Source organism: Phyllobates terribilis, unplaced genomic scaffold (genome assembly GCF_046119375.1).
Source record: "Phyllobates terribilis strain yellow unplaced genomic scaffold, ASM4611937v1 Scaffold_85__1_contigs__length_6476398, whole genome shotgun sequence".
In the NCBI taxonomy this organism is placed as follows: Eukaryota; Metazoa; Chordata; class Amphibia; order Anura; family Dendrobatidae; genus Phyllobates; species Phyllobates terribilis.
The window spans coordinates 376913-399022 of NW_027362845.1; the positions used below are offsets into that span (position 1 = coordinate 376913).

At 46.8% G+C, this 22110-nt stretch overlaps 1 protein-coding gene across 1 annotated transcript in view; it reads left to right on the forward strand.

Annotated features, from left to right (window-relative positions):
- Nucleotides 1-3635, forward strand: part of LOC141197653 (uncharacterized) — a 57373-nt gene extending 53738 nt beyond the window's left edge. The window contains exon 3 of the mRNA XM_073662736.1: nucleotides 2662-3635. Within this exon, the coding sequence (XP_073518837.1) occupies nucleotides 2662-3415 (754 nt within the window). The 3' untranslated portion in view covers nucleotides 3416-3635. The remainder of the gene's footprint in view (nucleotides 1-2661) is intronic.
- Nucleotides 3636-22110: the final 18475 nt, after the last annotated feature.

Consider the following 22110-nt stretch of genomic DNA (forward strand, 5'->3'; position numbering starts at 1 on the left):
ACCATAAATGAGTGTGTTGGAATTCTCCCCTCATACATACTTTGTTGTTGCGGATGTAACATTTTTTATTCTATGTCTTTTTTTACAGCTTCATTCTGTATGATAGTTTGATTGTGGTGGGATCGGCCTCACTTATGTGAATCTATAACTCCTTGGTAGTCTTTAAAAAAATGCCTCTTCCCAATGCCTGAGGTCCAAATTTAAGACACCTCAGCTCTGCAGTATTATAAAAAGTTCTCTTTGATCGTCTAATATTTCTTTTTAAAACTCATCTGACAGAAAATATTGTCCCTTACGATAGTTTACATTGTCAAGAGCCACCGAGCCCCATACTCCAATTACCACAGAGAGGTTTCACCACTAGTTACTCATTTATTACTGATGGAGACTGTTGAATTTGATCATTTCAGTAGATGTGTTATTGTCTATACTCACAGTTTTGACGACAGCAGTTAAATATTTAGCTATTTGAATGCAGATTTTGCTGGGATAGTTTGCAGACACAATGTATTGGGGGCACTGTTCATGGTCACCTGGCAGCTCAAAAGATGGCCAACACGAACAGGCTTGGCGCTATCTACTCCATTTTCCAGATCCCATGGATTACTTTATCACCCTTTAACCCCACTACATGGATCTGTTCTTACACAGAGACCCCTAGGCTTGGGCCACGGTGTTACCTGCTGTTCTGTGGTGTGAGATGACAAGAAGAATAGTCAGGTAGCCGGGTCAGAACCAAGAGGACAGAGAAAATACAAAATCAGAAGACACGAGAGTAGTCAGTAAACGGGCCGAGGTCACAACAGGAAACAAATCCACAAGCTGGGAGCTGAGCACAGAGGACTGAACCAGAGGAGGACAAGGCTGGATCTGGCAGCTTCTGGCAATATGCTTCCTCCTTTAGTAGGGTGCGGTGCTTTCCAAATGGCTGAAGCAGGGAGCAGATTACTCCAGCTGGACAGTACACACACCCATACTGCAAGACTGGATGGTACTACTGGTCCCAGCAACCCTAATCTTAGTGGCTGGACAGAGCCTGCGCCGCCCAGAGCTTCTGGTTCTGACGTCTCTTCCATCACCAGCGCCGCCTGCAGGATGAATAAGGCGGCTCCTGCTGAGAGAAGCAGACGTCGCAGGAGCAGATCCCAGAGGAGATGGGACCCACCATTTGCAGAAGCCCTAATATGACAAAATGTCAGAAAACCAGAGCAGTGGAAATCCCCATAAAGTGAATACATTTTATAACCCTCAGTGAATTAATCTGTAGGAGTAGTGATTATTTTGACTCCTCAGGCACTTCCCGGAAATTAGCAAACAGTGGAAATCACAAATATGCCATTTTATTACCCAACACATAGTGCCCAGATTGTGCTCCAGGAGACACACACCATCAATTAAGTGGGTTCCTCTCACTATAGTAATGCCAAATACATGGAGGCTAAATGTGGTTTGGGCGCACTGCAAGGCTCAGAAGTGAGGGGGAGATCTGACTTTGGGAGAGCGGATAGTGCTGGATTGGGTTATGGAAGCCATGTTGCTCTTCAAGAGCCTTTCAGCCACTAATAATGTGGAAACCTCTGGTTTTCAATTGACAGATGATGGACCTGAGTGGGGACTTCTTTTTTGTGAGATGAGTAGAAGTTTTTATTGGTATTATTTTCACCTACATAACATTGTTTGGTGGCTTTTTATTCCATATTTGGGAGGCAGAATGAACAAACAGTTGAACATCACATTCCACTGGTTCATCCTATGAGGTTTTCTATTAAACAGTGAACTGTCATTGTCTTGGTGAATAAATCAATATTTTTTAAATAACTTGCCATTTTTATAGACAGTAGAAATGTTAAAAAATATAAAATTCAAGGATATTTTTATTGAAAAATAATAATTGATTTTCTTCTTGACAGATGACTGCACCAGGAGATCAGAGGGACAGCTGACATCTTCAATTTTTAAATCAGATGATCTTGAGATCCCACAGGATACAATTGAAGTTAATGTCATTACTCCAGATATACCATCATCCCTTCACAGCAAAGATCTGTCATCTGATCCTTTGAAGCAGGTGCTGTCTTCTGATACATTGCAGACTACTAAGGAAAGTCAGAGTCACAACATAAGCATTAAAAAACAAATTGCTCCTAAAGCAAAGAAGCCATTTTCATGTTCAGAATATGGAAATAGTTTTCCCCTACAGAAGTCTTTTCCTAAACATCAAAAAATTCACACTGCAGAGAATAGATTTTCTTGTTCCAAGTGTGGGAAATGTTTTAACAAGAAATCAAATTTTGTTAGTCACCAGAGAACTCACACAGGGGAGAAGCCTTTTTCATGTTCAGAATGTGGGAAGCGTTTTACACAGATATCAAGTTTTATCAGACATCAGAGAACTCACACAGGGGAGAAGCCTTTTTCATGTTCAGAATGTAGAAAATGTTTTACACAGATGTCAACTTTTATCAGACATCAGAGAACTCACACAGGGGAGAAACCTTTTTCATGTTCAGAATGTGGGAAATGTTTTACCAGGAAAGCTTATCTTGATACCCACCAGAGAACCCACACAGGAGAGAAGCCTTTTTCATGTTCAGAATGTGGAAGATGTTTTGTGAATAAATCATCTTTTCTTAGTCACCAGAGAATTCACAAAGGGGAGAGGCCTTTTTCATGTTCAGAATGTGGGAAATGTTTTAATCAGAAATCACATTTTGTTAAGCACCAGAGAATTCACACTGGGGAGAAGCCTTTTTCATGTTCAGAATGTGGGAAATGTTTTACACAGATATCAAGTTTTGTTATACACCAGAGAACGCACACAGGGGAGAAGCCATTTTCATGTTCAGAATGTGGGAAATGTTTTACACAGATATCAAGTTTTGTTACACACCAGAGAACCCACACAGGGGAGAAGCCTTTTTCATGTTCAGAATGTGGGAAATGTTTTACCAGGAAATCCTATCTTGATAGCCACCAGAGAACCCACACAGGGGAGAAGCCTTATTCATGTTCAGAATGCGGGAAATGTTTTAACCAGAAATCACATTTTGTTAAGCACCAGAGAATTCACACTGGGGAGAAACCTTTTTCATGTTCAGAATGTAGAAAATGTTTTACACAGATATCAAGTTTTGTTATACACCAGAGAACCCACACAGGGGAGAAGCCTTTTTCATGTTCAGAATGTGGGAAACATTTTTACCGGAAATCAGATGTTGTTATACACCAAAGAACCCACACAGGGGAGAAGCCTTTTTCATGTTCAGAATGTGGGAAATGTTTTAATCAGAAAGTTCATCTTAATATCCACCATAGAACCCACACAGGGGAGAAGCCTTTTTCATGTTCAGAATGTGGAAAATGTTTTGTGAAGAGATCATCTCTTCTTACTCACCAGAGAAGTCACACAGGGTAGATGCCTTTTTTATATTCTTAATGTAGGAAATGTTTTCCTTGAAAATCAACTCTTAATAAACTTTAGAGAATTCACACAGGGGAAAAGCCTTTTTCATGTTCAGAACGTTGGAAATTTTTTAATCGAAAATTGTATCTTCTTAAAGAGGTTGTCCAATACTAGGACAACCCCTTGTCATTCCTCAAGTTTGTACTCGTTAAAATAAAAACATTCACACTCAGCTCCCATGGCGGCACTGTTCCTGCGGTGTCGGGACTTGGGGTTGTTACATCACATGAACCTAGCGCCCAGTCAGTGCCCCTGCCTGTCCCTGCCTTCGGACATATTGAACATCAACAGGAAGCCAGGGCTACGGCTGCTCTCAGATTTCCTCGTGATGCTCGATTTTTCTGAAGGCGAGGACAGTGATTCTAGCGCTTATTGGGCTCACAAGACTTAAAAATCTCAAATGAGCCCCGGGAACTCACGTACCGACACCACTGGAACGGCATCTTGGGTATTTGCTGGGACTGTTCTATCTGTTTATTGCCTCTTTTGTGGTTCAATAAAGTATTGCCACACTGTTTTACCCTCACCCTGTGTTGTCTGAGTAGTGTTCTGCCCACTGAAGACTCCGGGTCTTCATATTTTGGTGGCAATGGTGGGATACTACTCAGCCCAGCAGATTTGGGGGAGCTGCAAGGGTACTGGTGTTAGCACACACCGTCCAAAGGGCTCCAAAGCCAGGGAGACATATAAGTAGACCACAAGTATACACAGCGGGTTTTGGAAGCTCCCATGTTCAACCCCACCAGCCCGGCCTTGGGAGGAGGACCATGAGGATATACAGCAGCAACAAGAAACGGCAACTACAGGAGCTGTGCCAGCTTCAACGGATTGAATACCAGGCCACTGACACTCATCGGATTTAATTCAGGAACTACGGAATGCTGAGGACGGCTTGTCTGGACGCAATGAATACAAGTGTGTTCTCGTCAATTACGTGAGGAGTTTATTCTCAAGGAAGACACGGAATATGCTCTGAGGGAACTGGATGATACAAAATTTTGTTCTCATGAAGGTGAGACCTCTTACATTCATGGCTGTGCTTAAAGACATGCTGATGGACTGTCTGCAATAAGTGGAGAAGGATGATTGGGATCCTAGCTTGTCTGGCTGATTTAAGATGGGAGAGCAATGTGACGAAACAGCTTCTTATAGACGTATAGATTTGTGAAGCCAAGAGAAATACACTACTGTGTTTGTGTTGACTTGTGAATGTATGTGTATTTCGGTGGCTGGTCAAGAAGGACAGTGACTTGGTGTTTGGGAACAATGATGTTTGTTGCTATGCTTACCGCATATTGTACTAAACCAGCTAGTTTATTTACAAAAGGAGGGGGATTAGCTCAAACAATGAGACCTGAGTGAGCCCTGCCATTACCCCTACTGCATGGGGGGCCCGAACATCCAGTGTTTGCCACGCTATCATGTGCATGACAATGCAGCAAACACAACCTCTGATCAGTGGTAAGGTTAATACCACCAGACAGAGAGCTGCGGTTCCCACGCTGTCAGATGACAGTGTGAGCCCGCAGCTGTGACCGGAGGTAAAATTTTAACCTCCTGTCACAGGGGTCAGCAGATGGGATTACTACACCCCCCAGCCTACGCCTGCTGTCACTGTTAACAGCAAGAGTGGGTGCCGCTGATGGGTGTATTCATCTGCCGGCACCTGTGCTATAAATAAAAAAATGTGTGGGTTCCCCTGTATTTTTGATAACCAGCCAGACAAAACTGAAAGCTTCAGGCCGCAACCCAGCTGTCAGCTTTAGCAAGGCTGGTTATCAAGAATAGAGGGGTCCCATGACATTTTTATTTTAATTATTTAACTAAATAATTTAAAAAAATGTCATGGGGTCCCCCCCATTTTTGACAACCAGCCAAACTAAAGCAGACAGTTGGGGGCTGGTATTCTCAGGCTGGTAAGGGGCCATAGATATTGGCCTAAAAGTAGCCCGCAGCTGCCCCAGAAAAGGCGCATCTATTAGATTAGCCTATTCTGGCACCTTGCTCTTTCCACTTGCCCTGTAGCGGTCTATCACCTTTGTATTGTCCGGTGACATCAAACACACGGGTTAATAATGGAGCAGCGTCTATAAGACGCCTATCCATTGCTAATCCTATAGTTATATTGTAAATAAAGACACAGCCAGAAAAAAATCCTTTATTTGAAATAACAAGACAATTCTTTATTAATAATTCTTAGTTTAACAAAAAAAATACTTACCTAATGCCCATTGCATTGAAGCCTCGTCTCCTGTAACAAAAATAAAATAAAGAAAAATACTCACCTAACACCTTATCCGCTGAAGCCATTGTCACCTGTAAAAAAAAACAGAAATAAAAAACAACCATATCCCTCACCTGTCTGACGTGATGACATAATCCAGAGTGTCCCACGAAGATCTGGGTCACCTCTAGAGCAGTCACATCAGCAATTACTGATGTGACTGTTCTTGAGGACAGCACTGTATACACTGACACAAGAATGTAATCACTTCTGTGTCAGTGTATAATGCTGAGCTGCCAGGACAGAGGTTACTTGAGTTCATGAGCTGATGATCAGCTGATGAACTTAGGTCACCTCCCTTACTGCATTGGTGCTGCGTGAGAAAATTCCCACGCAGCACTGATGCCGTAAATAAGGTCACTGGGGCTCATCAGCTGATCATCAGCTAATGAACTCAAGTAACTTCAGTCCCGGCAGTTCAGTGCTATACACTGCCGGGATCGATCGCGCTCCTGTCAGTGTATCACCGGCTGCCGGGTGATCGAATCGCCATGTGACATGGGCTTAGAGCGGACAGGTGAGTATAACATGTTAATTTATTTCAACATTTATTTTTACTTTTTTTTTACATTACGAGCACAGACGCTGGCTGATGAGATTACTCTTCCCATCAGCCGCATCTGCTCTTACTATTGTCAGAGGGAGTGGCCGTAGGCTGATGGGAGGAGTAGTCCCTCATCAACTGACACCTGTCACCCGCTGTCAATTCTTTGTGCGTTTTGCCGCATTTTTGACTCATTGACTATAATTGGGTCAGTCAAATATGCAGCAAAACTTTGCAGCAAATCCGCAAATATTTTTATACCAGCGTTTCTCCTGCGGATTTGACTGGCACAATTGAAGCCAATGGGTGAAAAACACTGCAGAAACGCACAAAGAATTGACATGCTGCAGATTTAAACGCAATGACAAACCTGACAGGAAAATTCCTGATCATATGCAAAGCACTTCAGGATTGTCATTGCTGGCACACGGATTCCTTAGCATTTTTGGCCTATTTCCGCAAGGAAAAAACGTCACGAAAACGCACCAAAAACGCACCGTGTGCACATAGCCTTAGTCTTTTTGTTGTATCTTTTGTTGAAAATTTCAGGATATCTCTGTGTTCCCTTGTTGCCGCTCTAGTGTATTGATAGTGATCCTAAGTGGTCTCAGACTCACTACTAGAAGTGCTACTTTCGGACACCGGGGTATTGCTGGGAGTGGCTTGATGGCTGAATGTAGCATTCTGTAATGATTTCCTTTTTGGATTTTGCCACTTAAAGATACAATCATTTTCATCATCCTTAAGATTTCTTTGGTATTAGTAATATTTAATTTGGCTAGTGTCGTTCTCCCATTTATCCACATCTTTTTCTATCGTTTTGAGGTGTGTTTCTAGGATGTCAGGTTGAACATCCTTTTTTAGTGTCTTCTGTAATTCCTCAGTTTCTCTATCCATATTCTTAAGTGTGGCTGTATTTTTGTCCACGATTATTTTGATAAACTCCAATGAGCAGGTGGTAGCTGCCAATTTCCATCTTTGAACCAAATCCAAGTCCTCAAGTTCAAAGGAGGAAAAATCCTGCACTCATAATCCTCTTGGGATAATCTTTTGATCCATATCATTTTCCAATGAGGTCCTATTCCACCCTCCTCTGACTTTCTTCTGTAGTGCTGCTTTGTATTGTTGTATCAGATCCCTATCATTGGAGACGATATCCTGGGGGGCGCCATTGGCTTCCTGCTTAAATAGATCTAAGGACTTTGTACGCCAAGAAATCTCAATGGCTTCTAAATTCATTTAATGGATTTTATGTGGACAATCTGTATGATAAAACATTAATAAATAGTAATTAGCACATGTCCAAGTGTCAAAATCGGTGCATACCACATCAAATCAAATAAAACAACACAGCCCAAGATATTCTCCTCATACACAGAAGAACTGATGTTTAATCTATATTCCATCTTTAATTAATGGTGACAACAATCTCTGTGTCACTGCTGATTTCCATCAGATACAGACTCCTCCCCTTTGTATACTGCACTGCTCAGGTTAGCCCCATCCATACCATTGTCCTGAGACTGTGTGCACATCTCTGTGTCACTGCTGATTTCCATCAGATACAGACTCCTCCCCTTTGTATACTGCACTGCTCAGGTTAGCCCCATCCATACCATTGTCCTGAGACTGTGTGCACATCTCTGTGTCACTGCTGATTTCCATCAGATACAGACTCCTCCCCTTTGTATAATGCACTGCTCAGGTTAGTCCCATCTATACCATTGTCCTGAGAGTGTGTGCACATCTCTGTGTCACTGCTGATTTCCATCAGATACAGACTCCTCCCCTTTGTATACTGCACTGCTCAGGTTAGTCCCATCCATACCATTGTCCTGAGACTGTGTGCACATCTCTGTGTCACTGCTGATTTCCATCAGATACAGACTCCTCCCCTTTGTATACTGCACTGCTCAGGTTAGTCCCATCCATACCATTGTCCTGAGACTGTGTGCACATCTCTGTGTCACTGCTGATTTCCATCAGATACAGACTCCTCCCCTTTGTATACTGCACTGCTCAGGTTAGTCCCATCCATACCATTGTCCTGAGACTATGCGCACATCTCTGTGTCACTGCTGATTTCCATCAGATACAGACTCCTCCCCTTTGTATACTGCACTGCTCAGGTTAGTCCCATCCATACCATTGTCCTGAGACTGTGCGCACATCTCTGTGTCACTGCTGATTTCCATCAGATACAGACTCCTCCCCTTTGTATACTGCACTGCTCAGGTTAGTCCCATCCATACCATTGTCCTGAGACTGTGCGCACATCTCTGTGTCACTGCTGATTTCCATCAGATACAGACTCCTCCCCTTTGTATACTGCACTGCTCAGGTTAGTCCCATCCATACCATTGTCCTGAGACTGTGCGCACATCTCTGTGTCACTGCTGATTTCCATCAGATACAGACTCCTCCCCTTTGTATACTGCACTGCTCAGGTTAGTCCCATCCATACCATTGTCCTGAGACTGTGCGCACATCTCTGTGTCACTGCTGATTTCCATCAGATACAGACTCCTCCCCTTTGTATACCGCACTGCTCAGGTTAGTCCCATCCATACCATTGTCCTGAGACTGTGCGCACATCTCTGTGTCACTGCTGATTTCCATTAGATACAGACTCCTCCCCTTTGTATACTGCACTGCTCAGGTTAGTCCCATCCATACCATTGTCCTGAGACTGTGTGCACATCTCTGTGTCACTGCTGATTTCCATCAGATACAGACTCCTCCCCTTTGTATACTGCACTGCTCAGGTTAGTCCCATCCATACCATTGTCCTGAGACTGTGCGCGCATCTCTGTGTCACTGCTGATTTCCATCAGATACAGACTCCTCCCCTTTGTATACTGCACTGCTCAGGTTAGTCCCATCCATACCATTGTCCTGAGACTGTGTGCACATCTGTGTCACTGCTGATTTCCATCAGATACAGACTCCTCCCCTTTGTATACCGCACTGCTCAGGTTAGTCCCATCCATACCATTGTCCTGAGACTGTGTGCACATCTCTGTGTCACTGCTGATTTCCATCAGATACAGACTCCTCCCCTTTGTATACTGCACTGCTCAGGTTAGTCCCATCCATACCATTGTCCTGAGACTGTGTGCACATCTCTGTGTCACTGCTGATTTCCATTAGATACAGACTCCTCCCCTTTGTATACTGCACTGCTCAGGTTAGTCTCATCCATACCATTGTCCTGAGACTGTGTGCACATCTCTGTGTCACTGCTGATTTCCATCAGATACAGACTCCTCCCCTTTGTATACTGCACTGCTCAGGTTAGTCCCATCCATACCATTGTCCTGAGACTGTGTGCACATCTCTGTGTCACTGCTGATTTCCATCAGATACAGACTCCTCCCCTTTGTATACCGCACTGCTCAGGTTAGTCCCATCCATACCATTGTCCTGAGACTGTGCGCACATCTCTGTGTCACTGCTGATTTCCATCAGATACAGACTCCTCCCCTTTGTATACTGCACTGCTCAGGTTAGTCCTATCCATACCATTGTCCTGAGACTGTGCGCACATCTCTGTGTCACTGCTGATTTCCATCAGATACAGACTCCTCCCCTTTGTATACTGCACTGCTCAGGTTAGTCCCATCCATACCATTGTCCTGAGACTGTGCGCACATCTGTGTCACTGCTGATTTCCATCAGATACAGACTCCTCCCCTTTGTATACTGCACTGCTCAGGTTAGTCCCATCCATACCATTGTCCTGAGACTGTGCGCACATCTCTGTGTCACTGCTGATTTCCATCAGATACAGACTCCTCCCCTTTGTATACTGCACTGCTCAGGTTAGTCCCATCCATACCATTGTCCTGAGACTGTGTGCACATCTCTGTGTCACTGCTGATTTCCATCAGATACAGACTCCTCCCCTTTGTATACCGCACTGCTCAGGTTAGTCCCATCCATACCATTGTCCTGAGACTGTGCGCACATCTGTGTCACTGCTGATTTCCATCAGATACAGACTCCTCCCCTTTGTATACTGCACTGCTCAGGTTAGTCCCATCCATACCATTGTCCTGAGACTGTGCGCACATCTCTGTGTCACTGCTGATTTCCATCAGATACAGACTCCTCCCCTTTGTATACTGCACTGCTCAGGTTAGTCCCATCCATACCATTGTCCTGAGACTGTGTGCACATCTGTGTCACTGCTGATTTCCATCAGATAGAGACTCCTCCCCTTTGTATACCGCACTGCTCAGGTTAGTCCCATCCATACCATTGTCCTGAGACTGTGTGCACATCTCTGTGTCACTGCTGATTTCCATCTGATACAGACTCCTCCCCTTTGTATACTGCACTGCTCAGGTTAGTCCCATCCATACCATTGTCCTGAGACTGTGTGCACATCTCTGTGTCACTGCTGATTTCCATCAGATACAGACTCCTCCCCTTTGTATACTGCACTGCTCAGGTTAGTCTCATCCATACCATTGTCCTGAGACTGTGTGCACATCTCTGTGTCACTGCTGATTTCCATCAGATACAGACTCCTCCCCTTTGTATACTGCACTGCTCAGGTTAGTCCCATCCATACCATTGTCCTGAGACTGTGTGCACATCTCTGTGTCACTGCTGATTTCCATCAGATACAGACTCCTCCCCTTTGTATACCGCACTGCTCAGGTTAGTCCCATCCATACCATTGTCCTGAGACTGTGCGCACATCTCTGTGTCACTGCTGATTTCCATCAGATACAGACTCCTCCCCTTTGTATACTGCACTGCTCAGGTTAGTCCTATCCATACCATTGTCCTGAGACTGTGCGCACATCTCTGTGTCACTGCTGATTTCCATCAGATACAGACTCCTCCCCTTTGTATACTGCACTGCTCAGGTTAGTCCCATCCATACCATTGTCCTGAGACTGTGCGCACATCTCTGTGTCACTGCTGATTTCCATCAGATACAGACTCCTCCCCTTTGTATACTGCACTGCTCAGGTTAGTCCCATCCATACCATTGTCCTGAGACTGTGTGCACATCTGTGTCACTGCTGATTTCCATCAGATACAGACTCCTCCCCTTTGTATACCGCACTGCTCAGGTTAGCCCCATCCATACCATTGTCCTGAGACTGTGTGCACATCTCTGTGTCACTGCTGATTTCCATCTGATACAGACTCCTCCCCTTTGTATACTGCACTGCTCAGGTTAGTCCCATCCATACCATTGTCCTGAGACTGTGTGCACATCTCTGTGTCACTGCTGATTTCCATCAGTTACAGACTCCTCCCCTTTGTATACCGCACTGCTCAAGTTAGTCCCATCCATACCATTGTCCTGAGACTGTGCGCACATCTCTGTGTCACTGCTGATTTCCATCAGATACAGACTCCTCCCCTTTGTATACTGCACTGCTCAGGTTAGTCCCATCCATACCATTGTCCTGAGACTGTGTGCACATCTCTGTGTCACTGCTGATTTCCATCAGATACAGACTCCTCCCCTTTGTATACTGCACTGCTCAGGTTAGTCCCATCCATACCATTGTCCTGAGACTGTGTGCACATCTCTGTGTCACTGCTGATTTCCATCAGATACAGACTCCTCCCCTTTGTATACTGCACTGCTCAGGTTAGTCCCATCCATACCATTGTCCTGAGACTGTGTGCACATCTCTGTGTCACTGCTGATTTCCATCAGATACAGACTCCTCCCCTTTGTATACTGCACTGTTCAGGTTAGTCCCATCCATACCATTGTCCTGAGACTGTGTGCACATCTCTGTGTCACTGCTGATTTCCATCAGATACAGACTTCTCCCCTTTGTATACTGCACTGCTCAGGTTAGTCCCATCCATACCATTGTCCTGAGACTGTGTGCACATCTCTGTGTCACTGCTGATTTCCATCAGATACAGACTCCTCCCCTTTGTATACTGCACTGTTCAGGTTAGTCCCATCCATACCATTGTCCTGAGACTGTGTGCACATCTCTGTGTCACTGCTGATTTCCATCAGATACAGACTCCTCCCCTTTGTATACTGCACTGCTCAGGTTAGTCCCATCCATACCATTGTCCTGAGACTGTGTGCACATCTCTGTGTCACTGCTGATTTCCATCAGATACAGACTCCTCCCCTTTGTATACTGCACTGTTCAGGTTAGTCCCATCCATACCATTGTCCTGAGACTGTGTGCACATCTCTGTGTCACTGCTGATTTCCATCAGATACAGACTCCTCCCCTTTGTATACTGCACTGCTCAGGTTAGTCCCATCCATACCATTGTCCTGAGACTGTGTGCACATCTCTGTGTCACTGCTGATTTCCATCAGATACAGACTCCTCCCCTTTGTATACTGCACTGCTCAGGTTAGTCCCATCCATACCATTGTCCTGAGACTGTGAGCACATCTCTGTGTCACTGCTGATTTCCATCAGATACAGACTCCTCCCCTTTGTATACCGCACTGCTCAGGTTAGTCCCATCCATACCATTGTCCTGAGACTGTGCGCACATCTCTGTGTCACTGCTGATTTCCATCAGATACAGACTCCTCCCCTTTGTATACTGCACTGCACAGGTTAGTCCCATCCATACCATTGTCCTGAGACTGTGTGCACATCTCTGTGTCACTGCTGATTTCCATCAGATACAGACTCCTCCCCTTTGTATACTGCACTGCACAGGTTAGTCCCATCCATACCATTGTCCTGAGACTGTGTGCACATCTCTGTGTCACTGCTGATTTCCATCAGATACAGACTCCTCCCCTTTGTATACTGCACTGCTCAGGTTAGTCCCATCCATACCATTGTCCTGAGACTGTGTGCACATCTCTGTGTCACTGCTGATTTCCATCAGATACAGACTCCTCCCCTTTGTATACTGCACTGCTCAGGTTAGCCCCATCCATACCATTGTCCTGAGACTGTGCACACATCTCTGTGTCACTGCTGATTTCCATCAGATACAGACTCCTCCCCTTTGTATACTGCACTGCTCAGGTTAGCCCCATCCATACCATTGTCCTGAGACTGTGCACACATCTCTGTGTCACTGCTGATTTCCATCAGATACAGACTCCTCCCCTTTGTATACTGCACTGCTCAGGTTATTCCCATCCATACCATTGTCCTGAGACTGTGCGCACATCTCTGTGTCACTGCTGATTTCCATCAGATACAGACTCCTCCCCTTTGTATACTGCACTGCTCAGGTTAGTCCCATCCATACCATTGTCCTGAGACTGTGCGCACATCTCTGTGTCACTGCTGATTTCCATCAGATACAGACTCCTCCCCTTTGTATACCGCACTGTTCAGGTTAGTCCCATCCATACCATTGTCCTGAGACTGTGCGCACATCTCTGTGTCACTGCTGATTTCCATCAGATACAGACTCCTCCCCTTTGTATACTGCACTGCTCAGGTTAGCCCCATCCATACCATTGTCCTGAGACTGTGCACACATCTCTGTGTCACTGCTGATTTCCATCAGATACAGACTCCTCCCCTTTGTATACTGCACTGCACAGGTTAGTCCCATCCATACCATTGTCCTGAGACTGTGTGCACATCTCTGTGTCACTGCTGATTTCCATCAGATACAGACTCCTCCCCTTTGTATACCGCACTGCTCAGGTTATTCCCATCCATACCATTGTCCTGAGACTGTGTGCACATCTCTGTGTCACTGCTGATTTCCATCAGATACAGACTCCTCCCCTTTGTATACTGCACTGCTCAGGTTAGTCCCATCCATACCATTGTCCTGAGACTGTGTGCACATCTCTGTGTCACTGCTGATTTCCATCACATACAGACTCCTCCCCTTTGTATACTGCACTGCTCAGGTTAGTCCCATCCATACCATTGTCCTGAGACTGTGTGCACATCTCTGTGTCACTGCTGATTTCCATCAGATACAGACTCCTCCCCTTTGTATACTGCACTGCTCAGGTTAGTCCCATCCATACCATTGTCCTGAGACTGTGCGCACATCTCTGTGTCACTGCTGATTTCCATCTGATACAGACTCCTCCCCTTTGTATACTGCACTGCTCAGGTTAGTCCCATCCATACCATTGTCCTGAGACTGTGTGCACATCTCTGTGTCACTGCTGATTTCCATCAGATACAGACTCCTCCCCTTTGTATACTGCACTGCTCAGGTTAGTCCCATCCATACCATTGTCCTGAGACTGTGTGCACATCTCTGTGTCACTGCTGATTTCCATCAGATACAGACTCCTCCCCTTTGTATACTGCACTGCTCAGGTTAGTCCCATCTATACCATTGTCCTGAGACTGTGTGCACATCTCTGTGTCACTGCTGATTTCCATCAGATACAGACTCCTCCCCTTTGTATACTGCACTGCTCAGGTTAGCCCCATCCATACCATTGTCCTGAGACTGTGCGCACATCTCTGTGTCACTGCTGATTTCCATCAGATACAGACTCCTCCCCTTTGTATACTGCACTGCTCAGGTTAGTCCCATCCATACCATTGTCCTGAGACTGTGCGCACATCTCTGTGTCACTGCTGATTTCCATCAGATACAGACTCCTCCCCTTTGTATACTGCACTGCTCAGGTTAGCCCCATCCATACCATTGTCCTGAGACTGTGCGCACATCTCTGTGTCACTGCTGATTTCCATCAGATACAGACTCCTCCCCTTTGTATACTGCACTGCTCAGGTTAGCCCCATCCATACCATTGTCCTGAGACTGTGCGCACATCTCTGTGTCACTGCTGATTTCCATCAGATACAGACTCCTCCCCTTTGTATACTGCACTGTTCAGGTTAGTCCCATCCATACCATTGTCCTGAGACTGTGCGCACATCTCTGTGTCACTGCTGATTTCCATCAGATACAGACTCCTCCCCTTTGTATACTGCACTGCTCAGGTTAGTCCCATCCATACCATTGTCCTGAGACTGTGCGCACATCTCTGTGTCACTGCTGATTTCCATCAGATACAGACTCCTCCCCTTTGTATACCGCACTGTTCAGGTTAGTCCCATCCATACCATTGTCCTGAGACTGTGTGCACATCTCTGTGTCACTGCTGATTTCCATCAGATACAGACTCCTCCCCTTTGTATACTGCACTGCTCAGGTTAGCCCCATCCATACCATTGTCCTGAGACTGTGCGCACATCTCTGTGTCACTGCTGATTTCCATCAGATACAGACTCCTCCCCTTTGTATACTGCACTGCTCAGGTTAGCCCCATCCATACCATTGTCCTGAGACTGTGCACACATCTCTGTGTCACTGCTGATTTCCATCAGATACAGACTCCTCCCCTTTGTATACTGCACTGCTCAGGTTAGCCCCATCCATACCATTGTCCTGAGACTGTGCGCACATCTCTGTGTCACTGCTGATTTCCATCAGATACAGACTCCTCCCCTTTGTATACTGCACTGCTCAGGTTAGTCCCATCCATACCATTGTCCTGAGACTGTGCACACATCTCTGTGTCACTGCTGATTTCCATCAGATACAGACTCCTCCTCTTTGTATACTGCACTGTTCAGGTTAGTCCCATCCATACCATTGTCCTGAGACTGTGCGCACATCTCTGTGTCACTGCTGATTTCCATCAGATACAGACTCCTCCCCTTTGTATACTGCACTGCTCAGGTTAGTCCCATCCATACCATTGTCCTGAGACTGTGCGCACATCTCTGTGTCACTGCTGATTTCCATCAGATACAGACTCCTCCCCTTTGTATACTGCACTGCTCAGGTTAGCCCCATCCATACCATTGTCCTGAGACTGTGTGCACATCTCTGTGTCACTGCTGATTTCCATCAGATACAGACTCCTCCCCTTTGTATACTGCACTGCTCAGGTTAGTCCCATCCATACCATTGTCCTGAGACTGTGTGCACATCTCTGTGTCACTGCTGATTTCCATCAGATACAGACTCCTCCCCTTTGTATACTGCACTGCTCAGGTTAGCCCCATCCATACCATTGTCCTGAGACTGTGCACACATCTCTGTGTCACTGCTGATTTCCATCAGATACAGACTCCTCCCCTTTGTATACCGCACTGTTCAGGTTAGTCCCATCCATACCATTGTCCTGAGACTGTGTGCACATCTCTGTGTCACTGCTGATTTCCATCAGATACAGACTCCTCCCCTTTGTATACCGCACTGTTCAGGTTAGTCCCATCCATACCATTGTCCTGAGACTGTGCGCACATCTCTGTGTCACTGCTGATTTCCATCAGATACAGACTCCTCCCCTTTGTATACTGCACTGCTCAGGTTAGTCCCATCCATACCATTGTCCTGAGACTGTGCGCACATCTCTGTGTCACTGCTGATTTCCATCAGATACAGACTCCTCCCCTTTGTATACTGCACTGCTCAGGTTAGTCCCATCCATACCATTGTCCTGAGACTGTGCGCACATCTCTGTGTCACTGCTGATTTCCATCAGATACAGACTCCTCCCCTTTGTATAATGCACTGCTCAGGTTAGCCCCATCCATACCATTGTCCTGAGACTGTGCGCACATCTCTGTGTCACTGCTGATTTCCATCAGATACAGACTCCTCCCCTTTGTATACTGCACTGCTCAGGTTAGCCCCATCCATACCATTATCCTGAGACTGTGTGCACATCTCTGTGTCACTGCTGATTTCCATCAGATACAGACTCCTCCCCTTTGTATACTGCACTGCTCAGGTTAGTCCCATCCATACCATTGTCCTGAGACTGTGCACACATCTCTGTGTCACTGCTGATTTCCATCAGATACAGACTCCTCCCCTTTGTATACTGCACTGCTCAGGTTAGCCCCATCCATACCATTGTCCTGAGACTGTGCGCACATCTCTGTGTCACTGCTGATTTCCATCAGATACAGACTCCTCCCCTTTGTATACTGCACTGCTCAGGTTAGCCCCATCCATACCATTGTCCTGAGACTGTGCGCACATCTCTGTGTCACTGCTGATTTCCATCAGATACAGACTCCTCCCCTTTGTATACTGCACTGCTCAGGTTAGCCCCATCCATACCATTGTCCTGAGACTGTGCACACATCTCTGTGTCACTGCTGATTTCCATCAGATACAGACTCCTCCCCTTTGTATACTGCACTGCTCAGGTTAGTCCCATCCATACCATTGTCCTGAGACTGTGCGCACATCTCTGTGTCACTGCTGATTTCCATCAGATACAGACTCCTCCCCTTTGTATACTGCACTGTTCAGGTTAGCCCCATCCATACCATTATCCTGAGACTGTGCGCACATCTCTGTGTCACTGCTGATTTCCATCACATACAGACTCCTCCCCTTTGTATACTGCACTGCTCAGGTTAGCCCCATCCATACCATTGTCCTGAGACTGTGCGCACATCTCTGTGTCACTGCTGATTTCCATCAGATACATACTCCTCCCCTTTGTATACCGCACTGCTCAGGTTAGTCCCATCCATACCATTGTCCTGAGACTGTGTGCACATCTCTGTGTCACTGCTGATTTCCATCAGATACAGACTCCTCCCCTTTGTATACTGCACTGCTCAGGTTAGTCCCATCCATACCATTGTCCTGAGACTGTGTGCACATCTCTGTGTCACTGCTGATTTCCATCAGATACAGACTCCTCCCCTTTGTATACCGCACTGTTCAGGTTAGTCCCATCCATACCATTGTCCTGAGACTGTGTGCACATCTCTGTGTCACTGCTGATTTCCATCAGATACAGACTCCTCCCCTTTGTATACCGCACTGCTCAGGTTAGTCCCATCCATACCATTGTCCTGAGACTGTGCGCACATCTCTGTGTCACTGCTGATTTCCATCAGATACAGACTCCTCCCCTTTGTATACCGCACTGCTCAGGTTAGTCCCATCCATACCATTGTCCTGAGACTGTGCGCACATCTCTGTGTCACTGCTGATTTCCATCAGATACAGACTCCTCCCCTTTGTATACTGCACTGCTCAGGTTAGCCCCATCCATACCATTGTCCTGAGACTGTGCGCACATCTCTGTGTCACTGCTGATTTCCATCAGATACAGACTCCTCCCCTTTGTATACTGCACTGTTCAGGTTAGTCCCATCCATACCATTGTCCTGAGACTGTGCGCACATCTCTGTGTCACTGCTGATTTCCATCAGATACAGACTCCTCCTCTTTGTATACTGCACTGTTCAGGTTAGTCCCATCCATACCATTGTCCTGAGACTGTGCGCACATCTCTGTGTCACTGCTGATTTCCATCAGATACAGACTCCTCCCCTTTGTATACTGCACTGTTCAGGTTAGTCCCATCCATACCATTGTCCTGAGACTGTGCGCACATCTCTGTGTCACTGCTGATTTCCATCAGATACAGACTCCTCCCCTTTGTATACTGCACTGCTCAGGTTAGCCCCATCCATACCATTGTCCTGAGACTGTGTGCACATCTCTGTGTCACTGCTGATTTCCATCAGATACAGACTCCTCCCCTTTGTATACTGCACTGCTCAGGTTAGTCCCATCCATACCATTGTCCTGAGACTGTGCGCACATATCTGTGTCACTGCTGATTTCCATCAGATACAGACTCCTCCCCTTTGTATACTGCACTGCTCAGGTTAGCCCCATCCATACCATTGTCCTGAGACTGTGCACACATCTCTGTGTCACTGCTGATTTCCATCAGATACAGACTCCTCCCCTTTGTATACCGCACTGCTCAGGTTAGTCCCATCCATACCATTGTCCTGAGACTGTGCGCACATCTCTGTGTCACTGCTGATTTCCATCAGATACAGACTCCTCCCCTTTGTATACCGCACTGCTCAGGTTAGTCCCATCCATACCATTGTCCTGAGACTGTGCACACATCTCTGTGTCACTGCTGATTTCCATCAGATACAGACTCCTCCCCTTTGTATACTGCACTGCTCAGGTTAGTCCCATCCATACCATTGTCCTGAGACTGTGCGCACATCTCTGTGTCACTGCTGATTTCCATCAGATACAGACTCCTCCCCTTTGTATACTGCACTGCTCAGGTTAGTCCCATCCATACCATTGTCCTGAGACTGTGCGCACATCTCTGTGTCACTGCTGATTTCCATCAGATACAGACTCCTCCCCTTTGTATACCGCACTGCTCAGGTTAGTCCCATCCATACCATTGTCCTGAGACTGTGCGCACATCTCTGTGTCACTGCTGATTTCCATCAGATACAGACTCTTCCCCTTTGTATACTGCACTGCTCAGGTTAGTCCCATCCATACCATTGTCCTGAGACTGTGCGCACATCTCTGTGTCACTGCTGATTTCCATCAGATACAGACTCCTCCCCTTTGTATACTGCACTGCTCAGGTTAGTCCCATCCATACCATTGTCCTGAGACTGTGCGCACATCTGTGTCACTGCTGATTTCCATCAGATACAGACTCCTCCCCTTTGTATACTGCACTGCTCAGGTTAGTCCCATCCATACCATTGTCCTGAGACTGTGCACACATCTCTGTGTCACTGCTGATTTCCATCAGATACAGACTCCTCCCCTTTGTATACCGCACTGCTCAGGTTAGTCATATCCATACCATTGTCCTGAGACTGTGTGCACATCTCTGTGTCACTGCTGATTTCCATCAGATACAGACTCCTCCCCTTTGTATACTGCACTGTTCAGGTTAGCCCCATCCATACCATTGTCCTGAGACTGTGTGCACATCTCTGTGTCACTGCTGATTTCCATCAGATACAGACTCCTCCCCTTTGTATACTGCACTGCTCAGGTTAGTCCCATCCATACCATTGTCCTGAGACTGTGCGCACATCTCTGTGTCACTGCTGATTTCCATCAGATACAGACTCCTCCCCTTTGTATACTGCACTGCTCAGGTTAGTCCCATCCATACCATTGTCCTGAGACTGTGCGCACATCTCTGTGTCACTGCTGATTTCCATCAGATACAGACTCCTCCCCTTTGTATACCGCACTGTTCAGGTTAGTCCCATCCATACCATTGTCCTGAGACTGTGTGCACATCTCTGTGTCACTGCTGATTTCCATCAGATACAGACTCCTCCCCTTTGTATACTGCACTGCTCAGGTTAGTCCCATCCATACCATTGTCCTGAGACTGTGCGCATGACGCGCCCCTGGGCCTGTGTCGCGCTGCGTTGCGCACGCGGGAGCCTACCCGGAGCCGGATCTCTTGAGGGTTGTAGTCTCGTGGCGGTGACCCGGTCCGTGCCCAGGGAGTCAAACTAGACGGCAGTCTATTAGTAGTAAATAGTTGAGGACTACGCCACCCGTTGAGTGCAGCCAGGGAGCTGCTGCTGCAGGGCAGACCGCTGAGGCCGGTGGTAGGATTGTGCAGCGTGATAGTATAACCCCCAACGGGAGGGGTATGGCCTCAGGGCAGCCGACGTGGATGATGGGGGTAGCAGGAACCACTCAGAGACGGTACGGTGTAGTTCAGGGTCTTTACTGGTAACAACGACAGACCCTCCCGGAGTACTTGCTAGCAAACGGGGCCTGGTCAGTCTTTGAGCAGATGGGATCTCCCCTGGCCAGGCGTAGTTGTAGGCCTCACAAACTGACTGTACTCTTCTGGCTACCTTGCTAGAAGCTGATGTAAGTAGCCCACGTCCCTGAGTGTACCGTGTGGTGCTCACCCGTATGGCCGGTGACTCGGGGCCTTCTAATGGCTTCCGCTCCACGATGGCGGTGCTGGTCCCACGCGTGTGACCGTGCCTTCGGGCTTCTGGGCCAGAGGACCTGAAATCCCCTGCCTGACGGATTCTGCTGCTGGGTAGGAGTTAGTCCCCACAGCCTCGGACTCCGGGTCCGGTAAAGAATCTTCTTAGTCAGGGCGAACTCTGCAGCTGCCAGCCCCTGACTCCTTGTAACTCTGCTGTTTCCTATGCTGCTTCTTGTCTCCACTCTCCTTGTCTGACTCACCCTGCCTCAGCCCCGGGTTTATACAGGGGAAGTTCTTCCCCTCCCAAGACTGGGCAGGAGGTGTGGCATGCACAGGATCCCTGACCAAAGGACCTCCCACCTGCTCTCAGACATAATATCTCTATCACTGTGGCAACCAGACCCCTGGGGTGTCACATTCCCCCCTAGTGAAATTTAGTACTCCGGGACTAAACACATTTAGAAAAACATAACAAAGTATAACAATAACAATACTATAAGAAAAACACATAAGATGGTTACGGCGTGTCCGCAACCGGATGCAGTCTTTGAAGAAAAGCAAAGGTGTCCATTTCACCAACACAGGGAGACGTAACCAGGTAGGGGTCTGTCCTACCCCGAGTCCTTAACAGTCTCTAGTCCATCCTGGGTTACGCTCCAACTATATACAAGGATTCCCGGTAAATCCACCAAGGTTTCCTAAAAATAACTAGAAACACAAAATTATACACAAGCAACAAGACACAGAAAAACATAAATAAAACAATTTATACACTTTAAATTCTCCAGCGTGCGGGTAACTGGCCTCTAGTGGCCCGAGTGGACCTACGGAGCTGACTGTCTGGCCCTGAACTACAGGGTGTAGGAGCTGTCAAGGGTAAACTGGGCAGCTGTCTACCGGCTCTTTGTCTCACTAGGGGTACGGCAGGCTCACTATAAGCAGAGGGTTGATTCTCCTGTTCTGCTTGTGTGGAGTCTTCTGCCTCCTGGACCGGCTGTTCTTCCAGCTCTACCCGTTGCTCCGTAGGTTCTTGGGATGATGGTTGGAGGAAGGTGAGTACGGGTACCACAACTGCACCATTGACTTGAGTCCAAGACTGAGGAAAGTCCCCGAGCACGGTACTAACCATA